The sequence below is a fragment of the Lemur catta genome, chromosome 9 (genome assembly GCF_020740605.2).
Source record: "Lemur catta isolate mLemCat1 chromosome 9, mLemCat1.pri, whole genome shotgun sequence".
NCBI lineage: Eukaryota > Metazoa > Chordata > Mammalia > Primates > Lemuridae > Lemur > Lemur catta.
This window is the reverse complement of record NC_059136.1, coordinates 90,226,446-90,240,590: the sequence shown is the minus strand read 5'-3', so window position 1 is coordinate 90,240,590 and position 14,145 is coordinate 90,226,446. Positions and strand designations below refer to the sequence as shown.

At 42.8% G+C, this 14,145-nt stretch overlaps 1 protein-coding gene across 2 annotated transcripts in view; it reads left to right on the top strand.

The window, feature by feature from the left end:
• CHD7 (chromodomain helicase DNA binding protein 7) overlaps nucleotides 1-14,145 on the top strand; it is a 186,450-nt gene that overhangs the window by 168,491 nt on the left and 3,814 nt on the right. The window contains exons 24-36 of one of the 2 annotated variants that reach the window (XM_045560964.1): nucleotides 810-899; nucleotides 1,349-1,452; nucleotides 2,794-2,923; nucleotides 3,316-3,388; nucleotides 3,546-3,603; nucleotides 4,279-4,507; nucleotides 4,758-4,966; nucleotides 5,090-5,761; nucleotides 6,568-6,728; nucleotides 8,550-8,777; nucleotides 9,019-9,462; nucleotides 12,570-12,791; nucleotides 13,852-13,992. In XM_045560964.1, coding sequence (XP_045416920.1) covers nucleotides 810-899; nucleotides 1,349-1,452; nucleotides 2,794-2,923; nucleotides 3,316-3,388; nucleotides 3,546-3,603; nucleotides 4,279-4,507; nucleotides 4,758-4,966; nucleotides 5,090-5,761; nucleotides 6,568-6,728; nucleotides 8,550-8,777; nucleotides 9,019-9,462; nucleotides 12,570-12,791; nucleotides 13,852-13,992 — 2,761 coding nt within the window. The remainder of the gene's footprint in view (nucleotides 1-809; nucleotides 900-1,348; nucleotides 1,453-2,793; nucleotides 2,924-3,315; nucleotides 3,389-3,545; nucleotides 3,604-4,278; nucleotides 4,508-4,757; nucleotides 4,967-5,089; nucleotides 5,762-6,567; nucleotides 6,729-8,549; nucleotides 8,778-9,018; nucleotides 9,463-12,569; nucleotides 12,792-13,851; nucleotides 13,993-14,145) is intronic. The other variant, XM_045560966.1, reaches the window with a different exon arrangement.

Sequence of the window (14,145 nt, the reverse complement as noted above, 5' to 3'; positions counted from 1 at the left end):
GAAAGAATTATGTTTCAGCCACTGAGGAAATACAAGCTGGATTAAAAATTTGGTTCCTAGAATTCCAAGGGTTTTTAAAAATGGATTTCTTAAAAATGACAAGAACGTCAGCGAATTGGACACATTTTAATTTCTTAATGTTTTATTATTTTTTAAGCTACAACTTAGGTTCCTAAGTAATGTAAACTAGGAGGAATAAAATAGCTAATGTTTCTTAAGGGAGAAGAGCGAGGACCCACCTCCACCCCACCCCGTCGCCATCTTCCTTTCTCCGAAGCAAAGTTGTATAATCTGAAAAACCTGACATTCCATATTGAGGGTTTATTGTAAGGTAGTAAAACCAGATTTTATATCTCGTTTATTCCTACAACTTCTGATGTGCTTCCAAAAATGGTATTAAGGCAGCAGCTGAGGAAATTTTATGAGATAATGAAGCAGAACAGTTACTGAAAGCCATCTGCTCAGTTGTTTACAAACTTGCTCCAATACTTCAGAGGCAATGGTAGGGTACGTGTCTAAACTTCACAAGCTGCACTAGGTAGAACTAAATGAAGTGCGCCTGGGCTGGGCTGAGCTTGGGCCCTCTCTGTGCAGTGTGAGCGGTTGCCAGGCAGGCCTGTTGGAAGCCAGCAGAAAGCACCACACAGAGGTGATTATGTGCCACCATCTGTCACGCTTCAAGCCTACCATACAGCATGGCTAATCAGCCTTGGCAGGATGATGGATGAACAGCAGCAGCTGCCAAAAGCCACTGTTGGCAAACAGTCCTGAAGTTAAGAACTTTTTCCCCCCTCTGTCTTCCTCTCCAGGGTCCTGCTGCGTGTCCGCATGCTGTACTACCTAAGACAAGAAGTGATAGGAGACCAGGCAGACAAGATCTTAGAGGGTGCTGACTCAAGGTTAGTGCGAGCGCACATTTGTTCTTTACGTCGGTGAGATAATCCGAGGAGTCGGAAAACATCATGAATTGTGTTTCAAAACCCTCATAAGCCATTGGTAGCTCATCTCCTTTTTCGTATCTTGAATGCAGTGTTTGTCCTTTGAGCTTGGGGACGTAATGAGAATCGGGAAAAGGCTGTTTGTATTTATGTTTATACCATAAAAAGATGTGAACTAAATTGCTGGTGTTCTGAGGTGCCCTTTAAAATGAGATCCCATGTGATAAAGTTCATGTCTGGCCATGGCAGAGGGCGACTGACGTACACCCTTTCTTCTAACCCCTGTTGATTCCCCCCACTGTGCTCAGGTGTTTACTGTGGGGGGAGAGGGCATGTGAGTGCGTGTATCGGATTCATTACTTGGAATTCTTTTTTAATACTAGTATTTCTTGTAAATGTCGTCTTTCTAGTGAAGCTGATGTGTGGATCCCTGAACCCTTCCATGCTGAAGTTCCTGCAGATTGGTGGGATAAGGAAGCAGATAAATCCCTCTTAATTGGAGTGTTCAAACATGGCAAGTGACATTTCTGTTTGAATACATCTTGACTGTATGGCTTGGTCTTTATTTAGAACTCTTTGCGTACTCTTTTCCAAAGTCATAATATTAATGAGGACAGTTCCAAAGGACTCTTGGCGTCTACCATTTTTCTGTACTAAAAATCTAATATGAACTGTAAATATCAGATGCTGTTTTTGAATGTTTGTTGAGTATTTGAGAAGAAAACATTTCTTTCTTGGCTGTAAATAAAACCCAAACCATATTTGTTTTAATAATAGCCAAGTTGTACTATAGCTCTCCCTAAACTTTGCTTCCAGCACAGCTTCCCTTGCTAACTCTGCCAACCAGTGTCAAAGTGGACGGTGGGCTTAACCTCTGCTATTAATCTGTGCAAGTGCCTCCTGGGCTTTGTTCCAAGCAATATTTCACAAATGTCAGTGCTGAGAACTTGCGGCTCCCCTGAGTGGGATGCAGCCTTGTTAACTTTGAAAGGCTGGGGATGCAGAACTGGCATGATATATACAGTGAGCGATTCCTGATTATAATCCCAATTCTCTGGAGGTCGCAGAGGTATTCTCAGCAGCCCAGCCTGACTAAAGGGGAGAATGATGGCTTATAAAACCTTTCATGATTACAGTTTGGCTTGCGGCTCTACAGCAGTTAGGAGCGGTGTGTTGTAGTACACATCCTAATTGAATTGTGCTGTTCTGCCTATGTACTGCAGCCACGTTTTGTGAGCTCAGCCTCAAAATCATTTTCCCGCAGTGCACTGTTGGGATCTGCCATTTTCCATCTAGTCAACTTGGGCAGTCAAAAAGCAAATTGCAGTTTGAAAACCATAGAGGGAACAGTGTCATTTTACTGACATGCATCATCCTAAACCTGATAAGACAGGTTCGCTGGCCTTACGTATATGGGGTTTTTCCAGCCAGCCGTGCGAGTTCCTGCAGGACTGCAGCTATTCACGAGGAGGATGGGGGTGGACCCAAAGCCCCCCTGCAGAGGTCATAAAGGAACATTGCGAAGCCTTTTAAATGTTAAGCAAAATTATATCTTGGGAAAAGTAGGGTCAGAAATCCTCCCAGGCATCTTGCAGTTATTCTGAACCTGTTTTTCTGTTAGCATTTATGGTAATTCCGATAATATCCCTGTCGTATAACTCGGCCCCTAATACTCCCCTTGAAGGAGCATTCCACAGAATGCTCTACTAAAACAAGATCCATTTAAATTCAGCATAGATGATCATCTTGACTGTGAAACAAACTTGTTGTGTTGTGGAGGTGCTGTGATTTTTGATAGTGACGGGACCTTTCTTTGTTTCTACGTGTGTCCTCCGGGCCGGTGGGCATGGCACAGGCTATGAGAAGTACAATTCTATGCGAGCTGACCCGGCGCTGTGCTTCCTGGAACGCGTCGGTATGCCCGATGCCAAGGCCATAGCTGCCGAGCAAAGAGGAACAGACATGCTAGCAGATGGTGGAGACGGGTAAGAAGGACATTTTAAAATTTGAATAAACTTTATGTCAGTATCACATCTACTGGCAGATTCAGTTCTTACCCTGCACTACACACTGTATCACGTCTGGTTTGAACTGAAATGATGTTTACTAGTATATTTTATTTGTATGTCATAATGACTGTTTAAACAAGGTATGTTATCTAGATAATCTGAAATTTGACTGTCGTTTCAAATGTTGTTTCTTTCCCCTGACCCCCTCCACCACCCCTGCCATGACTGCAAGTTTTAAATACTGACAGAGTCACTTTTAATACCAAACCCAGAATTAAAAGAAGCGTCAGGCCAATCGTTACTCTTCCCCACTGCCCCCCTTGCTTTATCAGGATGATTTAAACAAATGTTGTTGTTGTTTTCTGTAGGGGGGAATTTGATAGAGAAGATGAAGACCCAGAATATAAACCAACCAGAACGCCATTCAAAGATGAAATAGATGTAAGAACTTGAGTATATTGGCTTTTACAGTGTCATTAAAACATTATATGCCCATATAAGACTTGTTAAACTTTATAGATAATCGCCTTTTCTCTAAAAGATAAAGCAAAATGAAACCCCAAACTAAAATAATTCTGTTTCTTGCTTTGCTTTCAAGGAATTTGCAAATTCTCCTCCAGAGGATAAGGAAGAATCCATGGAAATACACACCGCAGGTGTGGCCCGGGAAGCTTGTGGCAGAGCAGGCATGTGGCGGGGACCTCTGCCGCCTCACCGTGGGGGTGTCTTGACACGTTACTTCTTCTGCACTGACCGGCTCTTCTGTGAATAATTTTAATTCTTGTTTATGGTTGCGTTTTCATTACATTGAATTTCTTTGACAGAAGAGCTATTTTTTAGACTGAGTTAATTGATCTATTTATATTTTACACTAATTAGTAAAAAAAATTCAATCTTCTTTAAAATACAGCTCTTAGGAGTGGGACTTTTGCTAAGTATATATCTGAAATATTGCCAGTTTATTTAGAATACTGACCTTTTACCTAAGGTAAAATCATTAAGCAACAATGATGCAGTTTATTATGTTCAAGATGATTATTTTACATATATTACAGGAGAGCATTATAATGTAGTTCATGCTATAAAGTATGTTTCTTTATGTAGGACTGATAAATAAACTTGTTTTTTCCCCCTCTAAGGAGTCAAAAAAGGAATAGTTTATAAGTTCCAAACAATATTATTCCTCTATTTATATTTTTAAAATGAGGGCACGCGCTGCCCTTTCCCACACCGTCCTTTGAATGTTAATGAGTCATCCTGTTTTGTTGGAAAATCCTGTGTATGGCAAGATTGCAGCTACACATTTCAAAAATGTCTTTCCACTTCCCCAGGCAAGCACAGTGAGAGTAATGCTGAGTTAGGCCAACTTTACTGGCCTAACACTTCAACCCTGACTACACGTCTGCGCCGGCTCATTACTGCCTATCAGCGCAGCTATAAAAGGCAACAGATGAGGCAAGAGGCCCTAATGAAGACTGACCGGCGCAGACGGCGGCCTCGGGAGGAAGTGAGAGCACTAGAAGCAGAAAGGGAAGCGATTATATCTGAGAAACGGCAAAAGTGAGTTTCTTGAGGGTTTCACTCAACTCCTGGTACATTCCCCTCTTCTCTGCTCTTCTAGGCCCACAAGAGACAGGAATCACATCACAGATAGTGACCACCAAGGAAAGCCTCCCTACATCACAGCAGTCTGTCTCCCCAACCCCAAAACAAGTACCATGTATAAGGTCTGGAGGGAAGAGGAAAAACCCAATAAACTCTAGGCCTTTTTCCTCGAGTATGATGCAAGCTATTATCATCTTTCTAACAGGTGGACGAGAAGAGAAGAGGCTGATTTCTACCGCGTGGTATCCACTTTTGGGGTTATTTTTGACCCCATGAAACAGCAGTTTGACTGGAACCAATTTCGAGCTTTTGCCAGACTTGATAAAAAGTCTGATGAGAGTCTGGAGAAATACTTCAGTTGTTTTGTGGCCATGTGTAGGCGGGTGTGTCGAATGCCCACCAAGCCAGATGACGGTAGGTACACTTAGTAACAAAGTATTGTACTAAAAGACCAATACAGTGAAAAATAAGAAAGCGTACTACACTTTAAAGCGGATGAGTCTTTTCCAAGCAAACACAAGTGCTTTTGTGTTACAGAACCGCCTGACCTCTCCTCCATGATCGAGCCGATCACAGAGGAGCGAGCCTCTAGGACTCTGTACCGCATCGAGCTGCTGCGGAAGATCCGCGAGCAGGTGCTTCACCACCCCCAGCTGGGGGAGAGGCTGAAGCTCTGCCAGCCGAGCCTGGACCTGCCGGAGTGGTGGGAGTGCGGAAGACATGACCGAGACTTGCTGGTGGGTGCTGCTAAACACGGGGTCAGCCGGACAGACTACCACATCCTCAACGACCCCGAGTTGTCCTTCCTGGATGCCCATAAGAACTTCGCTCAGAACAGAGGGGCGGGTAACATAGCTTCCTTGAACCCACTGGCGGTCGGATTTGGCCAGGCTCCTCCAGTCCTCTCATCCACTCACGTGCCGGATGAAAAGGCAGTGGAACACGCCGAAGGCAAAGCAGAGGAGTTGGAAAGCTCGACTGCCAAGGAGAAATCTGAGGTGAAGGAAGAGGAAGAGGAGATGGACCGTGGGGGGACGGAGGGCAAGCAGGAGGGTGAGGCCGAGGCCAGCTCCATAAAAAATGAACTGAAAGGTGTGGAGGTCAGCACAGACCCTGGGTCCAAGTCTATCTCAGAGAAAGGTTCCGAAGAGGATGAGGAAGAAAAGCTGGAGGATGACGATAAGTCGGAAGAGTCTTCCCAGCCCGAAGGTAAGGCCTAGCCGTTGGGCCTCTGTCAAGTGCTTTTGTCTTTCTTAAGAGTAATCTGTGTACATTTCCTTCTGTGCAGGGACGATTTCAGGTTATACTTAGGTGTGTGTTTGCCCTGGTACCTTACAGCATGCAAACGTGCTATCTCAAACAATGAAAACTCTAGGAAGAGTTATACACGCACATTAACAATTTCTGGTTTAAGGATGGAGGTTAGCTTTATAGTTGCAGTGCAATAAGAATTCCATGTGATTTTAATTTGGGACAAATAAATGTGAGGGAAGAGGGTGATTCATTGAGTAAATATTATTAATTATTTTAAAACAAATGGTGCTTCATTTTTGTTTTAATTTATAAGTAAAAGGAGGAATAGAATCTGAAAATAACTAGTTTTCTTTCTAAGTCACAGGTTGCTATAACTGGCACAAAGTAAAAATAAAGCGTCACATTGTATTGTCCTGCTGTAGCTGAAACTTTCTACTTTAGCCAGAACCTTAGCCGTTTTTCCTGGGTGGAAGAGTATTAGGTCTTGGGTCAGAGACTTGGTTGGCTTTTTAGGCTCCCGTAAGATTTACTCACACAGTGCTAGATGGCTCATGATGGGACCTCTCCAAGCTTCTGCTTCTTCATGTATAAAATGGACATAACACCAGGTCTGTTAATGCCCAGTACCATTCTAGCTACATAGTAGTAGGTACTCAATAAGATGGAGCTGATTAGTATTCAAATTTTTAACTGTGTCTTTTCTAAACTTTGGTTTCAGAGATACTGTGGTTGTGAGTAATGCACATTAACTCATTTCTCAGCAGGAGCTATCTCTAGAGGGAAGAATTTTGATGAAGAAAGCAATGCTTCTATGAGCACTGCTAGGGATGAAACCCGAGATGGATTCTACATGGAGGATGGAGATCCTTCAGTAGCTCAGCTCCTCCAGGAGAGAACGTTTGCCTTCTCATTTTGGCCTAAGGTTGGCAGATTTTTGTTACTGTCTTCTTATTTTGTTTTGTTGGAGTAAATCTTTATGGCTTTGTGGAGGAAATCTTTCTGGCTTGATTTTTCAAATAATTTTAAGGTAAACTTTGACACAGTGTATGAAGACTGTAGATTTTCCTTATATTTTTAAAGAATGACCTGGAAAGCCCAAAGAAAAAAATTTGTAGAATACATTTGTAATAGGTTAGGAAAGATGACACGAAAGGAAAATAATAAGAAATAGAACTGTTTATATGGGTGAGTCTTTGGCTTCTTACAGCTATTTTGTTTAGTCAATCATGTTGTCTGGTATAATCTGCAGATTGTCAGTCATTTGAGTGGATTCATCCTTTGGCAAAATAAAATGTTTGGACTCTTAAAACTGTTGTTTTAAATATTTTTACTTGAAGCAAAGCTTTCAGATTTATGACAACTTCATATATTTGGCAATCTACCATCTTCTTAACTCAGGAGAGGGTGGGCTGTTTACCCATTTGCTCCAATACATTATGAGATCATTCCAAATGTAGTTATCCATAACCAAAAGCAGAATGGAAATTACTTTTTTGGCTAAATAGCATAATTTTATAATAAATCCCTATGTAATTTGGGTCTGTTTTTCAGGGTGGGGAAATAATCATCCTAATCACCAAAACAGAGCTGTCTGGTTTAAAACAAACAACACAAAACAGGGGTTTCAGTCGACTCATCCCCAGGCCAGTCTTTCACAGTGTTAGTCCTGTTTAAGAAACAAGGTGTGGCTGGGCGCGGTGGCTCACACCTGTAATCCTAGCACTCTGGGAGGCCGAGGCGGGTGGATGCTCGAGGTCAGGAGTTCGAGACCAGCCTTAGCAAGAGCAAGACCCCGTCTCTACTAAAAAAATAGAAAGAAATTATCTGGCCAACTAAAAATCTATATAGAAAAAATTAGCCAGGCATAGTGGCACATGCCTGTAGTCCCAGCTACTCGGGAGGCTGAGGCAGTAGGATCACTTAAGCCGAGGAGTCTGAGGTTGCTGTGAGCTAGGCTGACGCCACGGTACTCATTCTAGCCTGGGCAACAAAGCGAGACTCTGTCTCAAAAAAAAAAAAAAAAAAAAAAGAAACAAGGTGAAAGTTTCAACTGAAGATGCACTACCAAAGATGTCTTTTTCTCCGTGTATATCCCTTTAGTTTCCCCATTATGCTGATCTCTGTCATTGAGTATAGGAGGGAGTTTCCCAGATCAGTCAAAGGTTATAGTAGCAGGCACTTTTAAACTATGGAAACTCAGTCTAAAGCTGTAATTAGAATTTTTTAATGTACACGCTTCAATGAAATTTGAAGTGATAATAGGTGGGGAATGCAAATTGACATTCATTAGGTGTTCCTAGGTTGGTGCCCGTTTCATAATGCTGAACTTTATTAATAGTGACGCTAATGATGTCCCACTTCCTGGGACGCACTGCAATCCAGCCTGTGGATCTGAAGGGCCAGGGTTTCCATTGTCATCCACTGACGTTCACAACAGCTCTCTGTGGAGCTGGTTATTTAACACGTTTTATTTACTGTTTTATGTAGTTCATTGTTGGTAATTGAAAAATAGTAAGTTTTCTATATTGGAGCCACCTACAACCTTCTACGAGAGCAATGCCAATATGAGGAATTTTGTTTATTTACTTTCTTGTTTGGCGTTTTACCTTGTTTTCTTTTACTCTTTGCCCTCCAATTGACTTTTAGGCATTTTAGGCTCTTTTGCATCTTGACGGTTATATTTATCTAGTAATTTTAACCAGGTATTTGTTACAATTTCATGTGACTTTTCTTCTCCCCTCAGGATAGAGTAATGATAAACCGATTAGACAACATCTGTGAAGCAGTGTTGAAAGGCAAATGGCCAGTAAATAGGCGCCAGATGTTTGATTTCCAGGGCCTCATCCCTGGTTACACACCCACCACCGTGGACAGCCCCTTGCAGAAGAGGAGCTTTGCTGAGCTCTCCATGGTCGGCCAAGCCAGCATTAGTGGGAGTGAGGACATCACTACTTCTCCTCAGTTGTCAAAGGTAAGCTAGAGTGGTTTGTTTTGCAGCTTAACAGGAAGCTCTCTAAAGCTTAACTCGGTTTAGGAGCTTGTGTTTCGCTGGTCCCATTAGAGAGAAGATGGCTGCTGTTTCCTCAGCTCCATGCGCCAGTCATGAATGTTTAATTGCTTAAGCTTCTTGTTCCTTATTTCTGAAAGCCAGCCCATATAGCCAGTACAGTTTTGGCTCATTGCAACTCTATTTTCTTGGAATTTTTCAATAGGAAGATGCCCTCAACCTCTCTGTCCCTCGCCAGCGGAGAAGGAGGAGGAGAAAAATTGAAATTGAGGCTGAAAGAGCTGCCAAGAGGCGAAATCTCATGGAGATGGTTGCCCAGCTTCGAGAGTCTCAGGTGGTCTCCGAAAATGGACAAGAAAAAGTTGTAGACTTATCAAAGGCCTCAAGAGAGGCAACAAGTTCTACCTCAAATTTTTCATCTCTTACTTCAAAGTTTATCTTGCCCAATGTCTCAACACCAGTGTCTGATGCCTTTAAGACTCAGATGGAACTGCTCCAAGCAGGCCTCTCGCGCACACCCACGAGGCATCTGCTCAACGGCTCGCTAGTGGATGGAGAGCCTCCCATGAAGAGGAGGCGGGGACGGAGGAAAAACGTGGAGGGCCTTGATCTGCTTTTCATGAGCCACAAACGGACGTCATTGAGTGCAGTAAGTTGGGGGCTCACTTCCACCGCCTGTGCCCGTGTAGACAGCCAGGGGCCCCACGCCGCTGTCCACGCTGGGCTATGTGTGCTCCTCTCAGCAACGTGGTGTGAAAGCTGGCTTCTCCCACCAAAGAAAGAGCATTACAATAAACAGAGTCATAGTTCTGAGCTGGCAAATTGTGTTGATCTCTGGTAAAGATCACTCGGCCTGAACCAAGTGTAGCTTGAGGATTTATTCTTCCCAAATTCTGCTGTATCAGTTACTCCTGGAAGAATAGCCAAAAGCAAACACATGTTCTTTTGAGCCTAGAATTGTTATCTCTGAGTTCTTGAGGTGGAAGAAGCTTCTGCTCTTAAAATTAGTGGTATGTTTTGGGGACCTGTGTTTATTAGATTAGTACAAATGTTTAGCATCGGACCTAAGATTTGTGTTCATATGCAAAGCTGGTGACTGAATTCTACCTCCATAACCAGATGTTTTAAAAATCTGAGCTACATCTTTGCTAGTTTACATTTGAATGAAATTCATTCTAATGGATGGGCTAATGGATTTTGACTTTTCCCTTTTCAGTTCAAAGGAAATGAATGCAATATAATAAAAATGATTGTCTTTCCCAATCTGTTTCAATCACACCACCTAAAAATGTGATGCCTGACTCAGCAACGACAAGGATTCTACCCCAAAGAACATAAGTACATGTGCTCTCTTTTTAAAGGGTTCATTAGCACAAGATACCCTGACCCCTGGCCCTGGAGCCTCCTGTCTGTGCTGTGAGGAGCCAGCCCTGCAGGAAGCCTCACTGGCACTGGGCACCACGGGCCTTCTGTGGGCAGCAGGACACAGTTTGGGAAATACTGAAATTCAAGATTGAGGGAAGACAGTTGTTTGTTTCAACATCTTTTTCCTTATTCCTTTCCTCTTATTATTTGCCCATTTTCTATTTCTTGAACCCAGAGAAAGCTTAATAACTTAAGCTTTATTGAGTTGAGTTAAAGTTCAGAAATGACAAAATAACATTGACTGAAATTTGCCCTCTGGTGGGGTCTGATCAAAACAGAAGCATCCAGGTGGTTAAGAGTAAGTTTTCAAAGTTGATTGTCAATGCATCATTCATAATGATGGCCATATTTGTTGATCATATGACTATTTTTAGAATCCTGAAGAAATATACTTTTTAGTGGACAAGCTCTGACTTACGTGTGTTCTGTAAGTTCAGATGCCATTTCCAGGGGTGTGGCGCTCAGACAGAGTTGTCCTACCAGTGATTAGCCTTCCTGCTTGACACTGTCCTACCTCTGATAGATTTTGTTGACTGAAAAATCCTTTCTTCATAAACTTTAACAAATTGGGGGATTTCTGCAGCTGGCATTTCTTTTTATTTACTGTCATGTTTAATATTTGGACCGTGACGTATGTCTGTGGACCAGGTATTAGGAATTAATAGTGCAGCCCTGCTGCTATTTTCCTGTTGCAAGTGTACATCCTAGATTAGACTCGAGTCTGACTTCGCTCATTTCACTATTTTAAGCTGTTAGGAATTTGTTGATATTTTTCTTTTTCTAAATGCTGAAGCCTGGGAGAACTCTTAATAGATGTTAGAAGATGTATTTTTAAGCCTTTTCTTTTCTAATTATCAAATTTTGAAATTTGGGGTTGTGGAGGGTGATGTGCATGTGCGTAAGTTATAAGGAAAGCGCTGATCGATCTGCAAATAAGCTGAGTGGTGAAGAGGTGCAAATGATAGGAGTGTTGCCAGCATGGAACAGGACAGGTCCTGCAATCTTGTATTACGTAAGCACTCTAACTGGGGACCAGTTTTATGCGTTCATGAGCATCGTGGAAACTGGCCCTGTTCCCTGTCCCAGGCACCGAGATTCGAAGAATAAAGGACTGACAGGTGCTTGCACTGAGAACTCAGTGTTCAGGGTGGGGTGACAGATAAATAATAATGTGTCATAGTTGTACTGTGTGTGCCATGACCGAGGCGTGCTTGGGGTACTTTGTGAGCCCAAAGGAAGGCAGAGAGTGGAGCAGGAGGATATGTGGAGATGCACATGAGGAAGTTCCCTGGAGATGGCCGTACTTCAGAAAAGTTTTGAAGTTCGTGTAGGAGTCGGTCCTTTGGAAAGGGTGGGTGCGGAGCACATGCAGAAGGACTGAGGCAAGAGAAAGCCTCTCGTGTCTGGTGAACTGAACTCACTGGCTGGGGAGTTTGTTGAGCAGAGCTGAGCTTCGGCAAGGGGGGAGTGTGTGGAGATGGGGCAGGCTGCAAGTCATGGGGGCCTTGATGGCCGTGCTCAAGAACTTGGATTTCGTCCTGAAAGTAATAGGGACTCGATTACTGAACTAGTTTAAATAAAGGAGTGAGTGACACAATTTTTTGAACTGGGAAGAGCTGTGTTTTAGAAAACTCACTCCAGCGTGGGAGCAAGAAGGTTGAATTGAACAGGGTGGGGCTAGAGTCAGGAAGGCCACTGAGGAAGATTACGGTGATCCAGTGGGAAGTGACGAAGGCCTGAGCCCTGGCGCAGCCGTGGGGATGGAGAAACGGGTGTCTGGGGATTGAAACAGCAGAGTTTATGGGCCAGCACCTGGATGAAGGCTTGGACCAGCCTTCAGTTTGGGTGGTTCTTTCCGGTGCTGCGACACACACCTAACACAGAATGTCGCACTACCAACAAAATTATATTGTGCACAGAGTGCCAATAAGTTACTGATAAGTGGGCTTTGGGAACATTCCTTTAGTACAGATTATCTTTAATGATGTTGTCCAGGGATCCTCAAGAGAGATCGAGAGGTGACCTTTTGTGCGTCTCCAGCTCAGACGCACCACCTGTGTTGTGTTCCTCGTGGCTTGGTTGGACTTCAAAGCATGGAGCCTCGATGGACTGTGAATTCTCTACCTAATTACTAATTCTACAGTGTAAAGAATGACATAAAAGTTTGCTCTTCTAGTTTAATAGCTGTCCCCAAACTGACATTGTTTCGAGTAACTTTTTTCCTTTTTTGATCAAAGATCCATTATGCTAGGATAGCACTTTCTTAGAATAGGACATTGTTGGAATCTCTGTCTTCATGTAAGAATTCAGACCATTGTCAACTTTCTGCAGGAGGATGCTGAGGTGACCAAAGCTTTTGAAGAAGATATAGAGACCCCACCAACAAGAAACATTCCTTCTCCTGGACAGCTGGACCCAGACATGCGAATCCCTGTTATAAATCTCGAAGATGGGACTAGGCTGGTGGGGGAAGATGCTCCTAAAAATAAAGATTTAGTTGAGTGGCTGAAGCTGCATCCTACTTACACTGTTGATATGCCGAGTTATGTACCAGTAAGTATCCAGAGTTCAGAGTTGGAAGGAGTCTTGCTAGGCTAGTCCTCTTCATTCCTACACGGCATAGACATCCGTGGCAGCTGGTCCCTCTGCCTTTGCTTGATTGTCTCCTGGTCTCAAGCATTTCCTGGCTTTTTGTTGTTGGATCTTCTGTGTTAGAGAAACCTTGCTTCAGGTCTGTCCTACAGAAGGCAGCCTTATGGTTATTTGAAGATGTCTGTTACATGTTACCTTACTTTTCCCTTCTCCCAACAAACAGATGTGATTCTTCAGTTATTATTTGCACAGTATGGTTTCCGGGTGGTCTCAGTGTTGGATAGCACCCTTCGATGCACGTTCGACAAGGCCAAGCCAGCCCAGAGTGCTGCGACGCCATTACTTCCATAGACTCGACCAGTTAATGCATCCCAGGATTTTATTGGCTGCTTTTTAAGCAACACTGTGCCTTATATTAAACATTAGGCAATTCATATCTCCAGAGGGTTGGCCACACAAACTGTCTGCTAGCTGGCAATGCAAATCTTTTACTTCCTATATTTATGTGGTTGATTTTTTAAAAACATAAATGTAGGGTTTTACATTTTATTTTGTCAAGTCCAGCCTAGTGTTCTTGCCACTCAGAATGTGCCCCCCCAACAACCCCCTTCAGGATCCTTTCATCCCTGTGTTGGGTCTCATCACAGACAATCCTATGTCATCAAATGGGATGTCATCTCTGTGTTCATTCAAGCCACTGACTAGAAATTAGTAAAGGTACTACAGAAAATTTCCCTTAAAAATACCATGACTTAAACATTTGAGGAAAAATGTTAAGTGAGGTTATTGATAGATGAAAGGAAAGGAAAATTCTCAGCTTATGTGTATGTTTTGTTCCTTAATGGACAGGGGTACAAAGCAGGAGGGAGGTTCTGTCAAGGAAACTATGGTTTCTAATAATTAAAATGATTCTTGAAACTTCCATAATAATTGAAAACGACCTAACAGTTCTCTTTGGCATTTATTTAGGAAAGAGTAAGTACTAAATACAGTTTTACTAAACACATTTTTTCTTTTGCAGAAGAATGCAGATGTGCTGTTTTCCTCGTTTCAGAAACCGAAACAGAAACGACATAGATGTCGAAACCCTAATAAATTGGATATAAACACTTTGACAGGAGAAGAAAGGGTGCCTGTTGTCAATAAACGAAATGGGAAGAAGGTAAATGTTGGGAAAAGGAATTGATCTCTATGTGATTTCTTACCCCAGAAAGAAGTGTTTTATCCTGCCATCTTTTACAAGTAAAAAGAGTCTTGTTTCTTTCAGAATTTTCTCTGTTTATAGGTGGGGGAGGGGAGAAATGAGGGGCAGGGA